The sequence below is a fragment of the Lepisosteus platostomus genome, chromosome 14 (genome assembly GCF_059453375.1).
Source record: "Lepisosteus platostomus isolate fLepPlt1 chromosome 14, fLepPlt1.hap1, whole genome shotgun sequence".
In the NCBI taxonomy this organism is placed as follows: domain Eukaryota; kingdom Metazoa; phylum Chordata; class Actinopteri; order Semionotiformes; family Lepisosteidae; genus Lepisosteus; species Lepisosteus platostomus.
In genome coordinates, this window is record NC_142624.1 from 38,734,608 (window position 1) to 38,758,791 (window position 24,184).

The 24,184-nt window shown below is 46.2% G+C and overlaps 1 protein-coding gene across 17 annotated transcripts in view; it reads left to right on the top strand.

Annotated features, from left to right (window-relative positions):
• r3hdm1 (R3H domain containing 1) overlaps positions 1-24,184 on the top strand; it is a 50,017-nt gene that overhangs the window by 16,996 nt on the left and 8,837 nt on the right. For 4 of the 17 annotated variants that reach the window (XM_088606221.1, XM_088606219.1, XM_088606235.1 and 1 more), the window contains exons 2-22: positions 1,872-2,051; positions 4,460-4,669; positions 6,561-6,602; positions 7,092-7,181; positions 8,588-8,720; positions 8,808-8,886; positions 9,676-9,735; positions 9,827-9,967; positions 10,345-10,453; positions 10,536-10,643; positions 11,037-11,074; positions 11,177-11,230; positions 11,419-11,645; positions 13,161-13,418; positions 15,202-15,359; positions 16,107-16,208; positions 17,881-18,123; positions 18,373-18,505; positions 20,647-20,804; positions 21,871-22,022; positions 23,097-23,185. In XM_088606221.1, coding sequence (XP_088462347.1) covers positions 4,499-4,669; positions 6,561-6,602; positions 7,092-7,181; positions 8,588-8,720; positions 8,808-8,886; positions 9,676-9,735; positions 9,827-9,967; positions 10,345-10,453; positions 10,536-10,643; positions 11,037-11,074; positions 11,177-11,230; positions 11,419-11,645; positions 13,161-13,418; positions 15,202-15,359; positions 16,107-16,208; positions 17,881-18,123; positions 18,373-18,505; positions 20,647-20,804; positions 21,871-22,022; positions 23,097-23,185 — 2,545 coding nt within the window. In that variant the 5' untranslated portion in view covers positions 1,872-2,051; positions 4,460-4,498. The remainder of the gene's footprint in view (positions 1-1,871; positions 2,052-4,459; positions 4,670-6,560; positions 6,603-7,091; positions 7,182-8,587; positions 8,721-8,807; positions 8,887-9,675; positions 9,736-9,826; positions 9,968-10,344; positions 10,454-10,535; positions 10,644-11,036; positions 11,075-11,176; positions 11,231-11,418; positions 11,646-13,160; positions 13,419-15,201; positions 15,360-16,106; positions 16,209-17,880; positions 18,124-18,372; positions 18,506-20,646; positions 20,805-21,870; positions 22,023-23,096; positions 23,186-24,184) is intronic. The other 13 variants (XM_088606224.1, XM_088606223.1, XM_088606226.1 and 10 more) reach the window with 10 other exon arrangements.

The window sequence follows — 24,184 nt, forward strand, 5'->3', positions numbered from 1 at the left end:
TAGCTCTGGCTGGTTCTCTGCTCTCCGGTTTTTTATGAAATAAGAGTACGTCGCAAGGAAGCGTATTTATTCTTTGTATTAAACGTATTTTCTGTGGTTAATTGAATATAAGATTTGGTGTATCGTGGTAAAATGAAAATCTTAAGGGAGAATACACTTCTTCAAATATCTCAATCTCACACGGATGGACCTCTTTATTAGTTTATTGGACTGGCACTTTCTTCCAGAGCTTCTTACGTTTGTCCCCTTTAACCTGGGGCGGTGAGAGTGACGGCCCTTGTTCAGGGGCACGACGACAGCGCCACACCTGGGTTTGAACATCCTGCTGCTGCCCGTGTGTACAGGTCTAACGCTTATGTATACCCAGGAGCGGCGGCCGAGACACAGCAGTGTCTGGGTGCCACGCGTTAGCATCTGCCTGGAGCCCCTGGTTGGCGCTCCTCCGCCGCGCAGAGCCGCCAGGAGCAGACCCCCCCTCGGTGAACCGCACGGCCTCCTTCCCACTCTCTTTCCTGCAGCCGGCGTGACAGGGTGGTTTTCTGTTTCGGTCCTGGGGGTCCTGTAGGCTTCACAGGTACCTTTCATTAGCGCTTACAGCTCCCTCTGAAAAACAGGTGATGCGAGTTTTCTTTTCCACGTAATTAGTTCAGCTTTGCAATTAAATTTGGCGTCGGAATGAAGACCTCTGGACCCCGAGGACTGGAATTAGCCACATTCCAGTAAAGTGAGAATCGTTAATCACTTCACGGCCGTTATGATCCTCCTGAGGTAATAAGATGTGTTCTGTATGCTGATGTGTATATTTTCTTCTTCCGTCTCCACACTACGGTTTGTTTTATGATTCTTGAAGACTGCGGTATCTACAAAAGAGAGCATTAAGCCTCAATGTTTTGAGTACGTTCGCAATTAGATTACATTGGGATTTTTCTTAAAATTGTAAAATTCTGATTTTCCTGTAAGTAAAAAAATACTATATGAGAAATAGTATATGTTTTCTTTTCATTGTTTTACAAATTGTTTTACAAATGCTATAATGCAAAGTATTTCAGTGCTGACTATACAGCCGCTGTTGAAGAAGCTAGATTTGTCTTATTGTCTTACCTACACGTGTTCAGTGTCATGTGCAGTGGTCCAGCCTGGAGGGGTGAGAGCAGGGTCCAGCCTCTGCCAGGCCAGCCTTGACCAGAGACGCAGTGTTGGTTCTCCCAATGGTCTGGCCAAGTCAACCGAACTCCGCTTGACATCAGACGGAGAGCACCAGACACATTTAACATTTTGACCCGAATTCTACTACATCCCCTTTCAGTTTGCTTTAATCAGGCGTACTACGAGAGGAGTCATTTTCAGTGCACGGCTCTCCTTCCTCCTACTAGTTGCGTATGTTATTACCGTTGAGGTGTGTGTGAAGAGAGGCTTTGGCCTGCAGCAGCGTGAATGCTCTTTCTGTGGTTTCCATGCAGATCGCTCCCTGTGATGAAACACTGCGCTGAATTCCAGAAAGCGTGCCTTTTCAGGGTTTTGTGAGGAACTTGAACAGGCTCTTGACCTGCCTGTGCAGAGTACAGGGGTTGTTCTTGTCTGACCTACAGTAATACAACATCAGGTCACTTCGGTATGTTCTGCGCTAGAAGGTGCTTCCGTTGGATGTGTTTCCAAGAGCTCCTGTCTGTACCCTTGCTGTGGCTTCATTCCTCACGAGCTGCGAATCCCTTACCGTCTGAGATCCAGTGCTTCTCTAATTAACGGCGAGTTGCTTAATGGCGCACGTGGTGTTTTTTCCGTGGCAACGCGTCTCCCTGCGCGTGGCGCTGTGGGGTGGCGGCTGCCCGAGCTGAGCGCCGCTCTCTCTCCTTCTCCTCCTCCTCCTCCAGCAGGCTTCTGAGGGGAATGGTCGGCTTCTCGGAGGGCGGCTCCGCGCAGACCTGGACCCCGCGCTGGTGACAGGGACATGGGACTCTCCCTCAGGGCTTCCAGCAGGCTCAGCGCAACGGACGACCTGGTCAGCAGCCTCGAGGGGGACAGCGCCGGGCGCGCACGGGCAGGCGTGTCGGGTAAAGAGCTCGCGCCGCTCGGGGGCCGGCTGGGACCACGGGCCTTGTAACGACACACACAAGTCGCTGCTGGAGACAAACATTTTAACGGGCTTCTACCTGTGAAAAGTTTTGAGGTGCTGCAAATATAGGCGCTAACAAAACATTGAAAGGCTGAAATTCAGTGTGCTGATCCGTCACGTACAGTACGTGCTTTACCTGTAAGATGGATTACATGTCCAACTTCATATTCTAGGTCAGGCTGACTTAAAAAGAACTTTTTTTTTTTCAGAGGATCTTTTTCCAGAAAACCTCAGTCCCCATCAGCAGTTGAAACTAAACCAATGCAAAAGTTCTTCTGTTTCCTGCTAGATTCAGACATTCTTATTTACACTTTATTTCTTTTCTACCTTGATGCTGTTTGCTCAGAGAGAACGCCCGAGAGTTCGGTAAACAGTCTGGAATTGCTCATGCTTGAAAGGCTTGAGACTGTCAAGAATAACGGGTCCTCTAAACTGCCGTAAATTAGCTGGCTAATGCGCTTAATGTGCGAATAAAAGCTTAATTTCTTGTGTTGTAAAGAGCTCAATGTATTTTTAAAGACAAGCTCATCCTCGTATTACTTATAATATTCCAGTAGAGTATACCGACGTGTTTTCAACTGCTTTTCACCACCATTTTCCTGTTACATGCCATTGTTACCAAAATATAAAAAACCTTTGCTCACTTTAACAGGTGGTATAAGAGAAACTCGAGAGGAAAATGCTGAAATTATTTAGTTCTTATTACCACTGCTGTGATCTTGATAGTGAGAGCAGTAATAAAAAAGTGAGGTTAGTTTTGCAGTTAAGTGAATCATGATCATTACTCCAACAGCGCAAACTGTTGATAATGCTCCTAAATCTGCAGAACGGCTCCGGGTCCCAGTTTGTAATGTCTGATGCAGTATCTGTCAGTGCTGGCTTATTCTTTTGCTTTCATTTGCTTTTCTCAGCCTCCTGTCTCACTCACTCTTGATGCTATCAATTTAGAAACTTCGCACATATGTGTGTACAGCATTTAGGGCAGCCAGCACTCCATGATTGGCCAAAAACGCCACCCAGTCTTTTTGTGGATGGAACCCTCATGGAACCATCATCAGCGAAATCCGATTAGGACATTGTTAGTAATATGGACCTTTTTCGAGCGGACAGGCTGAACCTGTGCCAACCTCCAGACATTCTTCTGCCAAAAGAACAAAGCTGAGGTGCTGTCTTAGAGGTGAGGGCAGCTGTCACCTGCACAGCCCCGCTTGCTCCAGTGAAGATTAGTGACTGGCATGCCGTGGTCAAGACTGATCTTGACCAACTGCGAGCTTTAGTTGCAGTTTTGTGGTTTCTCTGTTTGTGACCTAGCAGTTGTATGTGGAGCATAGTGATTAGAATTGTGAAACATTTGTGCTGTTATATAAAGTGTTAATGCGATAGTTTCTTAGCCCTCCCTTAGCCCACTAAGGAACACTTGTTCCTTAGTGAGGAACTAGTGTTACAGTCGCGACCCATTTCCTTCCTTGTTGGCTTAGCAAAGAACTCTGGTGATGGTGCATCCGGTGAAGAGCACAAATTCCATCCAAGAGATGGAGCTGTACTGGACCTCTAGAGCAGCGGAACAAATCAAAGATTCCAAAGATTTTGGATTTTGTCCTCAAATATAAACCAATATTAAACTGCGAAAATACAGCAAGTGGTTCTAATAGAAGATATAAATGTTTCTTCACTGATATTGAAGAGAGACGGGTTGTTTTAAGGCTTAAGCCACCTGGGAGGAAATCTAGCTTTAATAATGCATCACCACCGTCAGGCCGCCTGTTGTCAGTGAGCTGCTGGAATAAATGGAAGGCAAAATTTACTCTGAAGGATGGGTGGAATTAAATGTAGACCCAGTGCACTGTCAAGGAGATGATATTCAATTGTCCAGAAACCGTTGTTGTGCTGCGTGTGCAGATTATCATTTTGGGCAGATGGTTTCCGTAGACATTTTAGAAGTGCAGTGTCTCGGTAATTGACATTTTAAGAGTTTTTTTTTCCCCAACAATACTTCACTTTCCTGGTGTTTGTTTCTGCAGTTTTGATGTTAGCTATTTATGCTGATACTTGGCATCTCTGTCTACATTAAATTAATTGTATGTGACTGATTCAAATAACCTCCTGAATTTCTCTCCTATTTGGTGAATTGTTCCCAGAGATACGTTAACAGAATATAGGAAGATGTCCTAGATTGCATTTGTTTTTTTAATATGGATTTAAAAATAAGAGTGTGCTATCTGTATGATCAGCCTCACATGGTCGTCTTTTGTTTTGAGATCATTATCCACCCCAACCCCAAATATAGATCTGTTTCTGGGAGAAAAAGTAAGTTTGATAAAAAACAGACGTTTGTCTCTCTTGTAGGTTCCACGTTTTGGTAGAAGCTCCAAGTAACCTTCTCTAATGAGGATGTCTGATACTGTTACTGTAAAGGAGACGACTGAAACAATCAGAGGCTCAGAGGTAGAAGAAAATGACTCAACACTAGGAGACAGCCTGACAAAATCAGAAAGCCAGGAACAAATCGAGCCGGAGAAAGATGAAAGCTGTTGTGACAACAAAAACGAATCACAGGTAAATTGTGACAAATCCTCTTTGTGTTAACAGTGACATTATGTGGGAGAAACTCGGTAAACAATCCCAGCCTCCTCTTGAGTACCACTCGATACACAATCTGTTGGAATCCATCAGCAGGGTTTTGGGGGCGGGGAAAATCCTCATTTCCCTTCAGCCAAAAATAATAGGGAACAGAGGTAAAAAACAAATGTAGATGCTGCCCTCTAGGTGAAGAGGCGTTCAGCACTGGCTTGATGCAGAACGCTTGGAAATCTCTCCGATCGGGGGTAGTGGGAATGGGGTATGGCCAGCTTGACGCCCAGTCGCCCACACAGCCGTCAGCACCGCCGGTGTGACCTCCCTGCCTGCTGGACCCCCTTACTGCCCACCTTCCGCCTGGTTCCCAATGCAGAAGGTGAGAGCAGGGAACGATGATGTGTGAGGCCCAGAGGGGGGTTTGGAGAAACTAGGGCGCGGCGCAGAAGCAGCCTGAGGAGCTGAAGCCCGGATAATCCCAGCACTTCCTCTGTGACCCGGGGGTGGGTCTGCGTCTTCGCTGCCATCTGCCTGACCCTCTGGCGCTGCGGGCGGGGGGGCGCGGGACTCTGGGCTTGTCCCCTTGTTTACTCGACTCCGCTGCACGTGCTCTCCTGCGCCAGCGGAGGAGTGGCGGTGCTCTGTGGCCGTGATTGCCGAGCGTCGCGGGGCTGCGGCGCACCAGTGAGCAGTTAGCCAGCCTAAACGGCCCATCGGTTGAATCGCTCGATTTTCAGAGCCCTGGGCAAAAAGCATATGATTATTTCAGTGAGCTCGTTTTTTTTTAAAGACCGTGACCACTGAGGCAGAGAACTCGCACGCGCGCGCTCCCCCACGCTCTCCTCGTGCTCTGCGGCTGGGAACGGAGATGTGTGAAGTGGGGAGCCCCTGTGGGGCCCTTCAGCCTGCCCCGAGACTGGATCTCCGCCAGGAGGCAGGCAGGCCGGCCCCTGTTTCATGCTCGATAAACACCACGAGCGGGAACCATGTGGCAGTGCCTTGAGATTAATCAAGAGGTGGAGCACTTCTTTACCCAAAGGGTTGTGGGGTTCGGGAACAAGCTATACCCTGCCCTGTAGTTGAAGGCAATACTATGGCTTCTTTCAAGAAGCAGCTGGGTGGATGGAGATCCTGGGATCAGTTAACTACCATCTACCAAACAGGCTCAAATCCTCCAGAGAGCCTCCTCTCATTTGCCACCTTTCTTCTGTTCTTCTCTTCTGCTGTGCTCAGCGCTATAAAGAGGCACCTGATGGCAGCGGCTTTGATACTGCAGTACTGGGACACTGGGACTGGCTGTTAATGTTTCGCCAAATATTTCACTGTTCTGCAGTGTCTCTTGCAACAGAACTGAACTTGTTTTTAAACTCCTCAGATCAGATACAGCCATTCCAGTCAAAGGCAATTTTGTGGTGTGTGAAGCATGGCCATCAAATAAGACCATTGGCTCTTCAATTTCAAGGAAGGCTACCCAGCTGAAATTACCCAACGCTCATTTTTGAAAATGGTTTTTAGAGCCCTAGACCTCCAGTTAAAACAACAAAAGCACTATTACCATAATTGTGGGTCAAGATTATGCTAACACTGAAGTCTTTGTTGTTTGTTATGAACAACCTTTAACTGGTAAAAAAACAGTAACTCTGTAACTTGACTTCAGCTTTGCAAATTACAGAAATATTACAGATGGCTTTGAATGCCTTTACATACCTTTATCTGAGCTTTGGAAAAACTTAAGATACTGTTTCACTGACTGAGCTCTGTTTATGTGGTACTGTATGAAAATTTTTTTTTTAGTATCTCAAACCATTTGAGCAGTGCTTAACTGACACAAGACGTCTTATTGTGTTATTTTATCTTGTTGCCTACTATACAGCGACACTTGCAAACGTCTGGACAGGCAGGAAAAAGGTCAAAGGTATTGTACAGTTGTGGCATGTTGAGAAACATTTTTGCTTGGCATTAGTTTGTGATTTTTTTTGCCATTAACGTACAATTTCTGTAGTGAAAAGGTCATTTTTTAGCATCACTTGTTCTGTTTTAGAATTTAACCCCTAGTGCTTGCTTGATGTTTTTGAGTTTGTAGTTTAAATTTATCTTTATTTTGGCCGTCGTGGCCTCTTTTTGTAGTCTCCGTAGTGTTTGTTTTATGTGCCTTGGTCCTTGCAGTAGGGATTTTTAGAAGCTCAAGGAAAAAAAAGAACACTTGAGCCCAATTAAGGCCTCTGGGCGCTGCAGGAAGGCACATCAAACTGTTTGACCCTTTATAACGCGCCAATGTAGGTCTTGATGTTCGGAGCGTCTGTGTGAGAGTGATGTGCTGCGATGGGTTCTGTCCGTAGTGCCGTGCCCTGTACCTGCAGTCTCTGAGTCTGATTTCTCTTTAACGGTCACTGCTCTCCACCAGTCCAACGTGAAGTTAAAGTTAGTGCGGAGCCTGGCTGTTTGCGAAGAGCCTTCTCCTCCCCCAGTAACTGAACTGCCACGAGAACTCCAGGTAAAGACACCCGTCCTGGAACATGCAGTCCTCTCGGCATGTCTCGTCCATGATGGAGCAGCATTTTCCCCAGAAATAACCTAAAGCCCCTTCAGCGCTGCATAAAGTCGTTTTTCCCTGCTGGGAATGTTGTGATGTGAGCTGGTCAAAATTGTGTTTTTGTTTTTTTTACCATTATAGATTTCTGTCATGTGCGTACATTCATGAATACCATGCATCTCTCTTTCATGTTCAGGGAAAATCAACATGTGGATGACAGATTTCCCTGGAACATTCCCATTTTTTTTGTTCTGTCTTTTGTTTTTGAGTTTTGTGGTTTTTAAGTACAAAACATTATCAATTCTGGAGTAGATCATTCATAGATATAGCAGTTAGAGGAAAGAATATATTGTTTGTACTGTAAGTACTGAGGAAACGGTTCTTAACAGACAGAAAGACAGTTCGTTTTCAGTCAAAACCTGATTTGAAAGAATAAGTGTGTGTCCCTGCCTGTGCATACAGCGAGAGACTGGCCTAATTTCGTTCTGTTTGTGTCCTTGAACTAGGAGTTAAGCTTGCTGTATTCTCTGGGGAACACGTTTCTTATCCAAAACTGCTCCGAGGCAGATTCAGCAGTCAGCATTTCTCTCAGCCCCTTTTCAGGCAGACAAACATGGAGTCTGCCTTAATGATGTACAAATTAGAGATTGCATTTAAAATGTCCCGTTTTCAGTGTTTTCTCGGGTAATGTGTGGAGCCAGTTTCCCATTCCTGCAAGTGCCGGTCTAGCATGTTGATTTCGTCTCATTTTTTACTCAAATGTTTCCTTCAGCACTGTTCCAAACCATGGTTTTGGTAGTTTTTTTTCCCCATTTTAATTTTTCATAGTCTATCCATTGATTTATATTGGTGTTCTGTGGTTATAAATCTTCCTTCCCTCCTTCCTTCCTTGGACACTAGTCAGTTGGTTTTGTAACATGGAACAGGAAAGGAGATCTCGACTGAGGGAGGTTAAAGAGCCTCACCGTTGTAGAATTGCTGGCCTTGTTGTTTTTTGTCGGGTTTTATTGAAGAGGGGAAGATCTGCATCAAGATTAATTGCACGATACTTTAGTCTTAGCAGTGTTATTAGGTAGGTTGGCATTTTTTATAAATCTTTATTAAGAATGGAAAGTAAAGGTTAGACATTGGGAAGACTGGAGATCTTGTTTGTGTAATAAACCATGACAACCCCTTTCATATCCAGAACTATGAGTCAATGTCTAAGTGAAGGTGGTGAAAGTGCGTAGCTTCACCAAATTCGCTGGTTGGGTCTGTACCAGTGGTTTTTTTTTCCAGTTTGGCCCAGATTTAGTTTGCTTTATTACAGAATTTGCCACGTGTGATTTTAAACGGATACCTCAGGGATGTTAATGTTTCTTCCTTAGGAACACATTCAGATACAGTTCACCCAGTCCTTTGATAAAGATGAGCTGCCCTATAAAGATGAAGAGGACAAAGAGAAAAGTGTGGACAAGCTGGACAAATCGGATAAAATTCCAAGAAAAATGTTGTCTAGAGGTTTGTAGACGCCATTTGACAGTATTTCATTTCTTCAGTGTGAAACCAGCGAGGAAGATTTATTTTTTGCTCTCCTGCTATTTTCAGATTCCAGTCAGGAATACACAGACTCTACCGGCATTGATCTTCACGAATTTTTAGTAAACACTTTAAAAAACAACCCCAGGTTTGTGTCTCTGCTCTATATTCTCTGGTTATTTGCCCCCTCGGTTAATTTGTAACAAGGAAGTCCTCTGTGTGATCATGTTTTAAACATCTTAGGCATGTCAGATGCATGTCACTGCTTCGTGTCTTTTGATTTCTTCTGAAGTGTGCCCACAGCTATTGTGTCCCGGCTGGGTTTAAATGAAAATTAGGCCCCTTTGTTTCCAGTGTTTGTTTCTTGCTTTTGTGCCTGCCTTTGAAACCGTAATCAGCCATCATTAATCCCTCTGTATTCCCCACGGTAGGGATGTCTGGTAACACTTGAAAGGAGTAAAAGTTGTTTTGCAGCAGAGCTTTAAAAACAAGTGAGCAGCGTATGCCTGAGAAAACATGTGCGGATCCCTTGTGATAGTCAATAAAAGCAAATTAACACGACAGATGCAAAAATGGTCTTGTCTGTTGGTGCTTTGACAATAGTGTGAATGGCTGTGTTGAAACCAGGCGTAAGTAACTGTTACTTCAAGTAACACTTCAGCTGGAGCATTCTCCATTGCGCCACTGTCACCGAACAACTAGAGAGACTGCCGCAAAATTGAACTTGGCAGCAATTAACAGCCGTTTCTTAGGTTTTCACTAAAAATATTGCACACGCTCAAGCCTTAATCCAAAAGGATGTCACCAAAAAAGGAACTGCATTGATAACTGATCGAAGAGAAATGCACCAAAAGTGTCAGTCCAGGCATCGAAGCATGTTAGCCGGTGGCTTGTTTTTGACACGGGTGGTCTTAAGGTGTTACATGTGTTTTTCCAGAGACAGGATGATGCTACTGAAGCTGGAGCAGGATATCCTGGATTTTATTAGTAACAATGAGTAAGTTCATTCATTTGTGCTGCCTATCTCCATATTTATTTCTGTAATTCTACTTCCCAAGTCCATTAATTAGTTTCCTGTTATTTTTCAGATCTCAGCGAAGAAAATTCCCTCCCATGACATCGTACCACAGAATGCTGTTGCACAGAGTAGCTGCGTACTTCGGATTAGATCACAACGTTGATCAAACCGGCAAATCTGTAATTATTAACAAAACTAGCAATACAAGAATGTAAGTATCTTCTCACTGTGGAGCATTCGTCTCCTGCTTCACTGTAGTCATGCAAAATTCATCCAAGTTATGCTGATGAAAAGCTGCCAATTTCCATCATTAGTATTAGCTAACCTGCAGTAGAAGCAAAAACACGTGCCTTAATACAATAACATTGTTTTATGTAGGCAGCTTTTGAAAGAATAAAATAAAAGAGCAGCACGATGTGCAGTTATTTAAATTCTCACCACATATTTTAGATATAAAAGTTCAGGAATCTGTGCATTGATGGTACACTTGGCCAGCAGAGGAATGTTTATTTATTGTTAAATTATTATTTATTATTGCCTTTTTGTTTGCTGTTCACTAATTTATTTTCTACCTCCTTTCCTTCTTAGACCCGATCAAAAATTTTCTGAGCACATTAAAGATGACAAAGGTGATGATTTCCAAAAACGGTACATTCTCAAAAGAGACAACTCCAGCATGGACAAAGACGACAGCTCGGTAGGTTCTGATCAAGCGGTTTTGTCAAGGCCTGCAGTTTCGTTCTGAGGCATATGGTTTTACTAAGTTAATGTTGATGAAGGTTTTATTTTTTCAGATGCGAATCAGGCTGAAGGAAGACAGAAGAAGCAAGTCCATCGAAGAACGAGAAGAGGAGTACCTGAGAGCGCGAGAGAGAATATTTAAAGATGTGAGATTTGTGTTCACGAGTTTACCTTCAAATGAGCAGACTCAGATTTAAAGCACAACTGTGGCTGTTGCATTTGTCTGTAACTTGCTTCAGAGTGGGAAATAAGACCATGTCGCACTGGAACCAAGAATGCATAAGCACTACTGCAAAACAAAGCTGGGACCAGTGTATTCTGTTGGTTAATACATTGAAAATCCCCAAAGGCCAATTTTCTAAAGACAAGTGTTCAATCAAGGGAAAGCCTTGTTAAGGAAACAGTAAATTTGTCCATAATGCTATAAACACAGTTGAGGGATTCATTTTTGATGTGAATAACTCACTTAAGGTGCCTTGTTTGAATTCTGAACATGTTCAGGATGTCATTGCAGTAAAATGTGTTTCTTTTTTTGACAGGGTTTGTGCACCCAAGAGAGCTTTCCCCCAGATAAAAGGTCAGTGCAGATGTGGAATTTGCATGTAGGTGTATATGCAGTTCACATGAATGTTGCTTGTTAAAAACCGTGTCCTGTTTTTTTTTCCCAAACCGCCTACAGAATACAGGAAGATGAATCTTCAAATAGTACACAGCAAAGACGACAGATCTTTAGGTACCTCGTCTCTTGTTTCACTGGACCCGTGCGAGTTGCATGGCTTTGCATGCCACAGCTGTTGCAGGAGATCTCTTTGTCCTGCCGACAGGCCTGATGCTTCCTGGGGCTTGATGTGAGCGCGTGCTGGACGACTGTTAAACCTGAGTTAATCGTGTTTTGTTTCTCTAAAATAAAAACCGCCGCAGGGTGAATAAAGATGCATCCGGACGATCCGCCAGCAGCCGGCAGAGCAGTTCGGAGAACGAGCCCAGGTGCACGGAGCCCCGGCCCTGGAGCAGCACGGACTCGGACAGCTCCAACCGGAACCACAAGCCGGCCATGACCAAGGCCAGCAGCTTCAGTGGCATCTCTGTCCTGATCAGGGGGGACAGCTCAGGGAGCAGCAAGAGCACGGGCAGGCTGTCTAAGACAGGCAAGTGGGCGAGAGAGCGGGCTTGCACGCGACGCGGTGAGGTGGAACCGCCCGCACGCATGGCTCTTATTGATCGTTAAAGAGTATAAGTAACTGTCGTGTAAGTAAAGTCTTGTCAGCCGTTAAGTGTTTTAAAGAGTACCCGTAGCCTCGGCTGTCTAGAAAAGTTAAAGAGGCTTTGCGGTGAATGTTCGTGAAGTTTTGCGGGGCGTCACTGTGCGGCGTTTGTTCCTGATCTTAATGGAGGCAGACGAGTCGGGAAGAACGAGCTCTCCTCGGGCTCAGCGGGGAGGGAGAGTGCCCCACCAAGCGCTCTTTTTATCTGCCTACATTATTTCAGGAAGAGGCTTTTGTGTTGCTTTTCTTTTTGTTTTTTTTTGCCATTGTTGTCCCCGCGCCGAGGGACTGCTTCCCGGGCCTTTCATTTCCAGTTGGTAATGAAACGGTTTGCCTTCGCTTCCCGCGTCGGAGAGCGGCTCCTGGCGCGCGCTGTCCTTGGTGGGGTGTGTGTTCCGTGTTGTGTGCCCGTGACGCCTCTTCTTTCAGCACACTAAACCTCATCTTTGCTCTGCTGCTGATGCTAACAGAAAATCTCTGCTGCATGTCTTTGCTTCGTTTTTTTTCTTTTGGCGTTCCTGCTGTCGTTTTCCTGGACGTTAAAAGTCTGAATTCATTGGCTGTTATAATGGTCCAAAGTGGGCGTAAGTGGGCGTTTTTCTCTGTACAAAAAATGCACTGCTCTTTTATAGATTAATTGTAAACTAACAAAAGCAATGCTTTATGAACTTTTCCACAGCAATATATTAGTTTTCTTCTTTATCAACATTTCATGTTAGTGACACACCTCTTCGTAGTTTGGGAATCTGTTCACATCATATAGCCTCAGGCCTGTTTTTGTGCTACTGAGAAGACTTCAGTTAACAGCTGTTAAGCTGTCCTGGTTTTGCATATTTTACAGTGGTCTTTTACTATTGAAAGAATTAAATGACAGTTTCCGCACCTTAAGTAGATGGAGACCCTTTTCAACTCATTTTGTATACCTGAGTTTGAGATAAGTATCGCCAGTGACACCAGGCACGATTAGCATAGAGCTCATAAGAAGCGTATTTAACAAGTTAGCAAGTTATAAGATCCTCACAAAAGTGGAACAATATTTTCTGTTGCAACTGGGCATAAAAAGACCAGAACTCAATCGCCCTGCTAAATAGCTGCCAGAGTAGCTGTTATAAGGAAAGAGAGACTTATAACCTCACAGTTTGCCCATCATTAGAAAGGGGGTCCAACCATGCACTGTTAGCTGTGCTCCTGAGTGTGCTGGGTTGGCGATTCCTGCTGCATGTGTACCCAATGAATTCGGGCTTTGATCTGTTCAAGAAGGGAATGAAGTCGCTGTGGCCGCTCTGGGGATTGTAACGTGGTTGCATCTCAAGGAACGCGTCAACTGATGCGCCGATGCAGAAATGCGCATGTTGTTTCTATCTGTGGGTAAAGAGCTTCTCGTTACTCCTTTCCCAGGTTCTGAGTCTTCTAGTAGTGTAGGGTCATCCACGGGTTCGCTTTCTCGCACCCAGCAGCCACTTCCTGTTACAGCTTTAAGCCAGCCTACCCATGCTGCACCTTCCTCCTATCCAGCTGCCAGCACTAGTCATTCTCTGTCCTTTGATGGTGGCGTGAGTGGGCAGGTGGCATCGACAGCTAGTGCTAGCTACTATGTGCTTCCCCTGGAAGCCACAGGGATACCGCCGGGCAGTATTCTGATCAACCCTCACACAGGTTGGTATCCGAGTGGTGCGACACTCATCTCTTTATATAGATGTATTGATTTAAGCTGTTTGTTCTTTGTGTTCGTCAGTGGTGTGTGTGTGTGTGTGTGTGTGTGTGTGTGTGTGTGTGTGTGTGTCTTTCATTTTGTGGTTAAAGGGGGGAAGGGGTATGTTTAGCTCACCCTTTTAATTTTTTTTTTCGTTCTCCCAAAACCCTAATTGGAAACAACTGCTTTTTCTTGCTCTCTTTCTTTCTCCTGTCCTTGTAAAGGGGTGGTGGTGGTGGGGTGTAACAGTAACTAAACAAAGGGTGGCCTGATCTTGCGGGGCCATCAGTAGCCAGGCGTTGGAGGTGTACTGAAATGTGCGCTGGCACCGGCGTGCTGTGGGTCCTGTCCTCTTCGAGCTCCGCGCCACCGCGTTAGCGAGGTGCTCTGGGCTGGGACCCCTGCTCTTTTGCTGAAACAGCAGAGCCCGGAGCTCGTGTCGTCGGGGGGTGGCGGCGAGTCTAGACTTGTCCCTTTACAGACACAGGCGGCGCTGGTATTAGATCAGCGACACCTTGACTTAACCTGTGGCCCATTAACGACTGAACTGTCGACTCCTGCCGAGTTTTTAATTTACGCACGTGCCATACTTAGAACAGGCAGACAGTGTCCTGCTGTCCCCCGCTCAGAACATCCAGGATTGGGGTGATTGGTGATCCAGGCCCTGCTGTGGCACAGTTGGCACATCTCGTTGTTTGACATCATCCAGGAATTTTCTGTTGTAGATGGAGAATTTCACTCAGGTGGCCATTTCCTGCTTTTTAGTTGGATTGTGTATCTAATAGTGTTGCGTACTTCAGCTCAGGCTGACTCTGCTAGGAAGTGGAATGCTTCATCTTGCACATAAGAATTTAGATTGTGTTACACACTTTAGTAGATGACACACATTATGCCACAGCTGTTATTTTGTAACACTTAAGTAGACTAATAGAGCATTGTTGATTGTTGCAGCTGAAATTCAAAAACAAACCAGAATGTGTGTGCAGAGCAGATTGCGCAATTGCTTGTAATTCAAGTAAACAAAACTGCAGCCTCTGTTTAATATATTCTGCGTTGTTTTACTTATTTTAAATTATGCATGAGGCTGATAATAGGGGTCCACGGCTGACATTAATGTATTCTGAGTATCAGCTCGTATGGATAATTGCTTATTGACCTTTTTAAGAAGCTGGCTTCTGGGGGATTTTTCGGTGGTAGTGAGGTGTTGGGGATTCGTGTTTTAAAAGGGCTGCAGGAGCAGGCCGTGTGATTTGGGGCGCAGGCAGACGGGGGGCGGTCCCTCAGACCAGCAAGGCGTCCGGCAGTCTCAGGGAGCGGTGTGGCCCACGGGCTGGGGCTGGCGAGGCGCGGGGCTGTCCCTGTGGACAAGACAGCTGGCGATCGCCGGGCCGGCAGCGTCGTGAGGAGGAGCGGCCGGGGGCGTGGCCGTGAGGCCCCGAGACCGGTGGCAGACGAGAGCCCCATCGGGCCGCGCCGGTAGCTGCCGCTGGTTGATCCCGGGTTCCCATCCAGCGGCTCTTGTTCCGCGGGAGTGGGCCGTGACGCGCCGCAGGGAAGCTGGAGCGGGGCTCCGGCGGTGCCCGAGCTGAGCGAAGGGGAAGAGAGAGGCTGGGGGGGGGGGGGTGGGGGGGTGAAGGCACTCAGCCGTGAGCAGTAATGGACCAGCAAGGTGGTCTTCCTCTGTGGTGGGGGGCAAAGCTAAAGACCCCCCCCCCCCCCCCCGTCTCCACCGTCTTGCCTTTGCAGGTCAGCCCTTCTTGAACCCTGATGGCAGTACGGTTGTGTACAACCCCGCCATTTCCCAGCAGCCCGTAAGGACCCCAGCTCAGCACGCGCCGCCGCCGCCCCCTCCGCCCCCGCCGATGCCCCCGCCTGGCCAGCCCGTCAACCACGTCCTCTCGCAGGTCAGTGTCTCTGTGGGCAGCGCGGCGGTTCCCTTCCTGGTTCAGGAGACACTGCCCCCCAGGTGCACAAGGAGAACAGGAGAATCTTCTTTAACTCTTAAAGACCCCTCTTAAAGAGGCAGCGTCGCGTCGGGCCACAAGGCGTCTCAAATTCTCATTACGACTCAATACCCTGCGATGTCGAGAGTGGCGAATAAGGGAGACGGGGTATTAAAGAGCATTAATTAAATGCCAGATTAGTAAATCGATTTAGTCTCGCTGTTCTCGGGGCGGAATGTGATGTCTTGCAGGATAATTAAGACGGGGCTGTGATTCATAGCTCAGTGTGCGAAGATGAACCATACAGCCCCGGTAAGAGCTATCTGTCAGAACAGAAGCAGGAGAGCATCCAGAAAGTAAATATCGATGAAGAAGACTTGCATGAATTCTCCTTTCACGGGCTATGCTTCTGTGCCTTCATTTATCTTGCTGTTTAATATTTAAAAGATAGTGATTCAGTGTTTCAGTGATGTTGGACAGATCTTTAAGATAAAGCTGTGTTACAAGAATCCATTTTTAGCTTGGGTTACCGAACGCACCGTGACTTTTGTCTCGCGCTCAAGGCGTCGTCTCTGTGTTCAGTCTAATTTCTGCCCTTGTTGCTGTTGGATAATGTATTATTGAGCTTTTTTCAGACTGTCTTTCAGATCATGTGTCTTAACATCTCTACTAAACCATTAACTGTGTCTACCCCTGCCGCTTCTCCAGCCACCTCGGCCGCTGCAGCCTTCTGTGCCACCTGTCCAGTACTCTGCGATCTCTTACCCACCTCAGCTCCTGACAGTCTCCCCTAACCAACAGTACACTGTGGTACCCCATCTTCTCTTCTTTCTGCTGTGTGTCAGTCAGTGTGGGTGTGCCGGTGCTGATGGGGATGACTGTGCATGTCTGTGGCTTCACGCCGGCCTGTCCTCAATCTCGTAACTGTATTTAGACGTCGGCGCCTCTTATATATTAGCAAAAGTCCACTTCCTGCATCTCGTGTGTGTGTAGACAGGGAAGCATTAGGAGAGGTGCCTGAGACTTGTCTCATAAGAAAACCTGTAGCTCAGTGTTCTCTGGAAGCACGGACTATTAAGGCATTTTGGTTAAAGCAGTTACGGGAGGTTTTGTAGTCTGTGGACAATGAGTAGAGGTCCCACTTCTTGCTCACAGGAATGTAGTTTTGTTGTGTTCATCACAGTCTCTTCAGTGTTATTTATGATGCAGACAGAACCCATCACAGATTGGCTTCCTTTAATGATTCTGGCAGCAGCTCACTGATTCTGCATCGCACTGAAGTGGCCTTAATAAGAGTAAGTGGCCTTTGAGAATAAACGTCTGTCTTCTAAAATAACAAGAAGACAGAGGCCTCTGCCGCTCAGTGACGGATCTAGTTTTCGATTGGAAAAAAATGCAAAGAAATAAAAGAAAAAAGCCAGAAGAAATAGCCAAGCTATATCACCCTGTAACTGGGAACTGCCAGCCCACTGAAATTCAGCTGTGAGCCTGGTCAGTACCTGGATGGGAGGGGTTAATGGGGCCAGCAGGGGGCGCTCACCCTGTGGTCTCTGTGGGTCCAAGTGCCCCAGTATAGTGACAGGGACACTACACTGTAAAAAGGTGGTGTCCTTCGGATAAGATGTAAAGCCGAGGTCCTGACTCTCTGTGGTCATTAAAAATCCCAGGGCGTTTCTTCAAAAGAGTAGGGGTGTAACCCTGGTGTCCTGGCCAAATTTCCCATTGGCTCTTACCAATCATGGTCTCATAATAATCCCTCTCTATGAACTGGCTTCATCACTCTGTTCTCCTCCCCACTGAGAGATGGTGTGTGGGGAGCATACTGGTGCATCATCCAGTGGGGCACCATTGGTGGTTGTAGTGGGATTACCCATTACCTGTAAAACACTTTGAATAAATTGTCCAGAAAACCACTATATATGTAAGGAATTATTATTAATTAAATTATTCACACTGCTGAATCAGTTAGTCAGACTAAGAGGGCTTTCTGTTACAAAGATTATATTTAAGGACTTGAGCTAATAGGGTTGGGGTTGATATATCCCAAACATGCTGTCAGCCTCCTTTTTTCAGTACTCCAGGCCACGAGGTGGGTGGGAGCAATACAATAAGGAAATTTAATGTTAAGATATGCAGCGTGTTCCACCCACAGACTAGCTCTCCTTCCAGTGTAACCTGTTGGAGAGGTTGAGTCACTTTGAGTCCACTGTTTTGTCATTCATGAACTGCAGGACACCAGTGGAAACAATGGAGGAGTGCTTTAAAAACCGAGAACAGGAGGTACTTCTTTACACAAATTGTTGTAGGAGTGACCCTGCCATGTTGCTGAAGCCCATCTGCTGGCTTCTTTCACGCCGCAGTTGAGTGAGGTCCACTAGCCAGTAGCCGCAAGAATGAGCCAGCTGGAGCGAGCGACCCCCTGCTGTGTGGGACATTGCGCTCATCTCTTTTTTTTTCTTCTGTGTGTGTGTGTAAAATGCAGCAAGAGAACCTGGGCGTCCAGTTCAGCCACATGAGCCTCGCCAGACAGCCTTCCAGCGACGGTCCCGATGCCCACACTGCCATGTACCCTGCATCGGTAGTCCTCCAGCCCCCTCCTCAGCAGCCCAGCTACATCGTAGCCCCCCAGGGGCAAGTTGCTGCCCCCTCCTACTCCACCGCGGCCCCCCAGCTCAACCAGCCAGTCCTTCAGCAGCAGGGCTACGTGCAGCCGCCCATGCAGCAGGTACAGTGTGGCGGAGCCCTTGTCAGAGAGCGCCCTTGCGCCCGCTAGGTCTTTGTGACATGCTTATGCATCATATTGCTCACTTTAGAGATCGACTTTTAAGTTTTAGTCGTGTTTAAGCCTTTTGTGTGGCTGGTGTGGGCGCGCTGGCCTTGCTTGTATGGGTCTAATCCAGGTACTTGTGAAAACCCACCAAGGACATACAGTGAAGGAATATTTTTTTTGTTGTTGTTTCCCCCCCCCTCCAAGATGCCCACGTGTTACTGCGCGCCTGGCCAGTACCCACACTCCAGCCAGCAGTACCGGCCGGCCAACTCCGTGCACTACAGCCCCGCTCAGGGCCAGCCCCTGCCACTGGCCGCCCAGCCCGCCCAGCCAGCAGGTAGCGTCTGCGTCGAGCCGGCCTGCAGGGGGGGCGCCCTCTGCGCCTTCCTCTTGAGCTCATGGCTTTCATTCCTCTGTTCCCAGGAACGGTTCTGATTTTTCCATGCATTGCGCTGAAGGGGGAGAATGGTTCATTGCTTTGTTGTTTTCCTGTGACACTCACGAGCTCATCTGTGGCAACACAATAAGATGTATTAACTGCTGTGAAACAATTAACAAGCGAAGAATGAAGAGAAGTGGAGACTAATTACATAGTGCATTGATTTTCCTTTCAAGCGTCTGTACTGCGATATTTGATTTTAGCTGTTGCAGTTATGTTTTCTGATCATATAAGCAATTGCCAGTTGTTTCTGCACTGCAATTTTCAGTGTTTCTGGTTGTGTTACCGTTTTAAGGGGATCTTTTTTCTTTGTCTTTTCAAGAATCATATACAAATTCATTATGAGACTTGTAAGGTTTTCATTAAACCATTTTTGAAGCCAACTGCGCCAGAGGAATCCTGAAGTTTGGCAGCAGCGGACAGGTTGTTTTTAGAGACGTATCCCCTTAAAAAGCCACCTGAAGTGAGAGAAAATGTGTTTTCTAGGTAATTGCACGAAGTAATTGTTAGGTATTGGATCGTGAGAGAAACCTGCCGATATTGAGAGGGTGTGCGTGCCGGGTGACCTGCTACCTCATGCCGCGAACTGAGCGCCCGGATCCGGGGCCGGAGCACTGTCTGAGAGGACTACAATTCTCACAGTGAACCGGTCTCTTTTTCAGCCGCTCCATCCTCTCCGGCCAGTGGCAGCAGCAGGCTCCCTCCTGCGTTCGGACTAGCGCCCCGATCAGGTGGTGCAGCCTGAACGTGAGCCCCACCATCAGTAGAGCAGTAGAGCGCTGGTTGTGAAGCAGTTTTTTATTCTTACCGACAAGAAGTTCCTGACCAGCTGTGTCCCAAAACGAGCTTTACAACGGTCTTGTATCAAGTGCAAACACATCTCCAGCTTGGTTTTGTTGGCGTAAAGTGAGGGAGACAGAAGGCCGCAAGTGCTTGCGAAAATACTGTCACAGTTCTGCAAAAGGCATCTTTTATTTTCCTTCTGCTCAGTCAGCTAGAATATTGTGTGCTTAATATCATATTCACTTCATGCCTGGTTGTAAGTGGAGGTGAGAGAATTGAGCTAAAAATAGACCGCTTCATGTAGCGCTGCAGGGAACAATCTAAGCCATCAATTTCTTTTGTCCCAGTTCTCTTCTCATCTTGCGAAATTGATTGCAGTTACCTCCTTGAAAGCCGGGAAAAAAATGGAAAAATCTTCCGATTCCATGGTGCAGTCCCTGGGCTCTTTTCTTCTGTGAGAATTTTAGATAGCATCACCAGTGATAATATCTCTTGTAACCTTGACACCGATGCCGTTCCTCATGAAAGGACGATATTTCCAATCGTGTTACGAAGGGGGCATTTTTCTGTTTAGAGCTATTACTTTCCGTCTGTATATGCTTTTAAATAAGATTTGTTTCAAGCCTGGAAATGATCCTGTTGAAGGGGGTGTCTTCTTAATGAGAAGTAAAATTTTGTGGGCGCTTAAGGGTGAAGTTACTGTCCTGATTCCTGCTTTTAGCTATGTCGATCGAAATTCTCGATTCTGTGTTTTTGGCCCTTCGTGTTCACAGCTCTGGCCCCAGTCTTGATTTCCTAAAGATAGATGATTATCACGGGGTGGTTCTTCATTTCTCGCCTGTTGTTAACGTGTTAAAATTGTGTTCATTTACTAGCTTGCAGGAACCCATGTGTGCCTCTTCCATCAGTTTGGTTGTAGTACTTGGCTTTTGTTCCTTACTTCAGAAATACCTGCTGCTTTTTTGCAATTAATTTGCAATTTTATTTAGAAAGTGTCCATTTGAAATACTTTTGGTTTATACGTTTTATGAAACAATATAAATGCAAGTCAAATTGTAAGAGGAAAGAAAAGGATGTTTAACCCAAAAGGCTTCTGTTCTTATATTTAGAATAACCGCATTGGTAAAGGCATGCATCTAAAAAAACTGCACTGAACTTGTTCGTTCTCTGCGCTGCAGTTGGGACTGGGGTTAGTGTCCACGCTGTGGCGCCTCGCTGTCCTCGTGTCCTCATGCAGGCGCTGTTTGTCCTTGCAGGTTACCATACCATGCTCCCAAGCCAGCAGCAGCCCTATCAGAACATGGTGGGCGTTGCCCCTCCGCAGAATCAGCCTCTGGTGAGCAGCCAGCACAGCACTGTGGGAAGTCCCATTCAAGGCATGATGGTTCAGTACCCTTCCGTGCCCTCGTATCAGGTACCTGCCAGTCCGAAGCCATTCTTTCTGGCGCCGTAGCTGCCGGTCGGGGTAGTTCCTTCTGCCCTCGGGCATCTGCGGGTGGTTGTCCTCAGCGTGTGCATCCCCTCCCCGACTTCCGCACGTCTTCACAGGACCTGGTTTTTGTGGAAGTGGGACGCGACCCCTTCTGCTTGGTGGCGTGAACAGGCATAAGGCATTGCTTAGCAAAGATAAAACCTTTTCAAACCTCAACATTCAAATAATTAAGCACCACCACAAATAGCCTACAGGAGCCAATAAAGGAAAGATTGGAGGAGAGCGAATTACCTTTTTAGAAATGTATGAATACTGAACTGTGAGTTTCATTACAGTATCCTGTACTGTTCATTCATTAAACAAATGACATATGAAAAAAGTGTGAAACGGAGCGCAGGGTGATGCTGGTGGACACTGCATTACCCCTACTGTGTGTCATTCATCCTCAGAATGAAAGTACCGCAGCACTTGCTCTTTACATATCTATAGTAAACTTGCCGTAACTCGAAAATCGTATTTCCTGGGAGGTGGGCACTGGTGTGTGTGGGGAGGGGGTGTACATGCTCGTTCTTCAGGCTCAGGTTACTCTGATGTTGAATAGCTGTTTAACATTTCACATTTGTCGGTTGCTTTTTGTTCTTCTCCTTGGCTTGAAGAAGGCTGTTGGTCCCTTAGAGTTTCGCTAGCCTGACCCCGACACGTTTGCGTTTGTGATTCGCAAAGATAAATCTGTATTATTTACCCATACGGGGCGGATCGATGCGCGGATTGAGTTGGAGTTCATGTAGTCAGAGCTGCTGTGTTCCACTGGAGTTGGGGCGCAGCACTCAGGTCAGGACTTACAAAGGAATCTGGCGAAAACTCAATGGAAAAGAGAAAAGGCTCTTTGCAAATCAAAGCTCACGCTTGCAGAGTTGGCCTTTTCTAGCTACAACAGCACAGAAGGCCACACTCGCTTCGATGTAGCTGTTGTGGAGTCTGTCTGAAATGGGGGTGTGTGGGAGGCGATCAATCCCTTCTGACCCCCCATGGTTGTGTATTTGTGCAGGTATCAATGCCCCAAGGGTCCCAGGGCATGCCCCAGCAGACATATCAGCAGCCAGTCATTATCCCCACTCAGACGAGCCAAGGCCCAATCCCTGCATCAGGAGTGCAAGTCTATTACAGTGTTATTCCATCCAGTCAGCAGAATAATTTGAGGTCAGTTATGTACTTCTTTGCAAATCATTTCATACGTTCTGCACATGAAGAATATTGGTAGTTAGGTTACATTGAATGAAAGAAAATGTTTTCCATTTTCAGAATCCCAAGAAATGTTTTTTTTTTCTTTGTGTTTAAATCATTCGCCTGGGCATCACCTGGGAGGCTGGGATTCTGTGATGTCTATATTACAAACCTCTTTTAAAAGAATTAGCACAGGCAGACAGGTTCGGGAAGAGTTCATTCTGGTGTAACGGTGGTTCCCAAATGAGAACGGAATTATTTGAGATTAACCTCAGTTATTAAATGTCCACAGCTCTACTGTAATTTGTAGGCTAAGGTAAGGAGAACCATATTTAATTAATTCTTCCAGCACAGCACAATTTTTTTTTTCTAAAGTAAGCCATCATCTGTTGCTACAGCAACCATTATAACGGCACGCAGGAGGGGTCAAGTTGACATTTTTATTTTTAATCAAAGGGGCCTGTCGTAGGTCATTCTGCCGGTGATTTATAACCAGCGAGATATAGTGAGTCTTAATATAGCGCCATAGGTCCCAAGTGCTCAGTGCAATTCTTCATGTCTGCACTACAGACATGTGGATCTCCTTGGAGCTCTGCCTGCTGCAGCAGCTGCCTCAGTCTGTATAGCTGGAACATCAGCTGGCTGGGATTTTTTTCACCAGCATTAAGCTTGTAGCAAACTGGACTGAAAAACGGCACGGCATCTCTGCTATTTCTTTTTGAGTGTGGTGTCAATAATAGCTGATTTTTGTTGTTGTTTTTATTAAAATACCCAGTGTAATTTATACTTCTTTATTTTCTTTAAGAGGCTGTTAACATGGGAATAGTGCTCACTTCTTCAGCATTCCAGCATAAATAATAATAATTTCAGCGTTTCTGCATTTAGTGTTCTTTAGCGACCGCGCCTCAAAAGATGTTGTCAGTCTCACTCTGTAATTAACACATAAAAAAGCCAAGCAGGAGCTGTGTTAGCTACTCTTCTGAATGTTGCTCAGGGTTGCTGCTGTGCCAGGATGTGTCTCTGCCGTCTCTCATTCCTGCCTGTCTTCAGCTCCTCAGTTGGGTTCCTGCCCCCTCCAGGCAGCGAGCAGATGCAGTTCCCACGCTCCTCCTCTCCCTGCAGCTCCCAGCAGTGCACAGGTACCGCCGTCCCGCTGACCGGCGCCCCCTGGTGGGCTCTGTCCGTGGTGCCGCGAAAGATCATTGGCAGGTTCATCTCCCCTCAGAAAGCCTGGCAGGTTTTCTGCATTCCCACGCAGTACATTTCCACCAAGCGGTTTTCTCCCTTCATGGCAGCTGTCACTTCTACCTCGACAGCGCTGTTTGATGAAACCCCCTGATCTCTAGAAGAAGCTTCTGTCTGTATCTGCTCTCCAGATGTTTACTCTCAGCCCGTGCAGCTCTCCTCTCCCTACAGTTCTGCCCTACAGTTCGAGCCCTGGTCGGTGTAGCAGTCAGGATCTCCACTGAAAACCTACAACTGATTCAGTTCAGTAAATGATGGCAGCTACAGACACGAGCTCCTGTTCTGCTCGAGCCCATTGCATTAAAAATGTTTCGTGGAGATTTCCATGTTTAAGAGCAGTATTTTGTAACAGTTAGAGTGATGGACAGTCTGAGCCCTTGATTGTTCATTTAAAAAGCTGACAGGCACCTTCTGGTTTTAACAATCGACTTTTATTATTAATTGTCAAAATCTATTAACCCCTCTTAAATAGAATTTTAATTTTTCATATTTTTCCCATTAAGTGTCAATTTTATTTTGAGCCTGTGGACGGATTATGGAATTTCCTTTTCTTTTTATAAGTGATCATAATTAAGCCTTTCAAAACCTCAAATTAATTTCCCTTCAGAGCAGCACTGTGAGTGAACTTCAGTCAGTTCATACAAGGCCTACCCAATGAAATGAAACTTCCTGATCAGTTTGCAGTGTAAATTCAAGCTGTACTGTCCCTTTTGAGTGAAAACATTTTGTTTAGTTATCTACCTGAGAAGAGGCTTCAGCATTACGACTGCTGAGAAGGATATGCAAGTCATCACTCTTGATTCCTTTCCATGTCCTGCTATTTACATTACCCCAGTACATTGAAAAGGTGCTTAAATATTGTACAATGGCTTTCAGTGGGCTGTTGTTCAGAT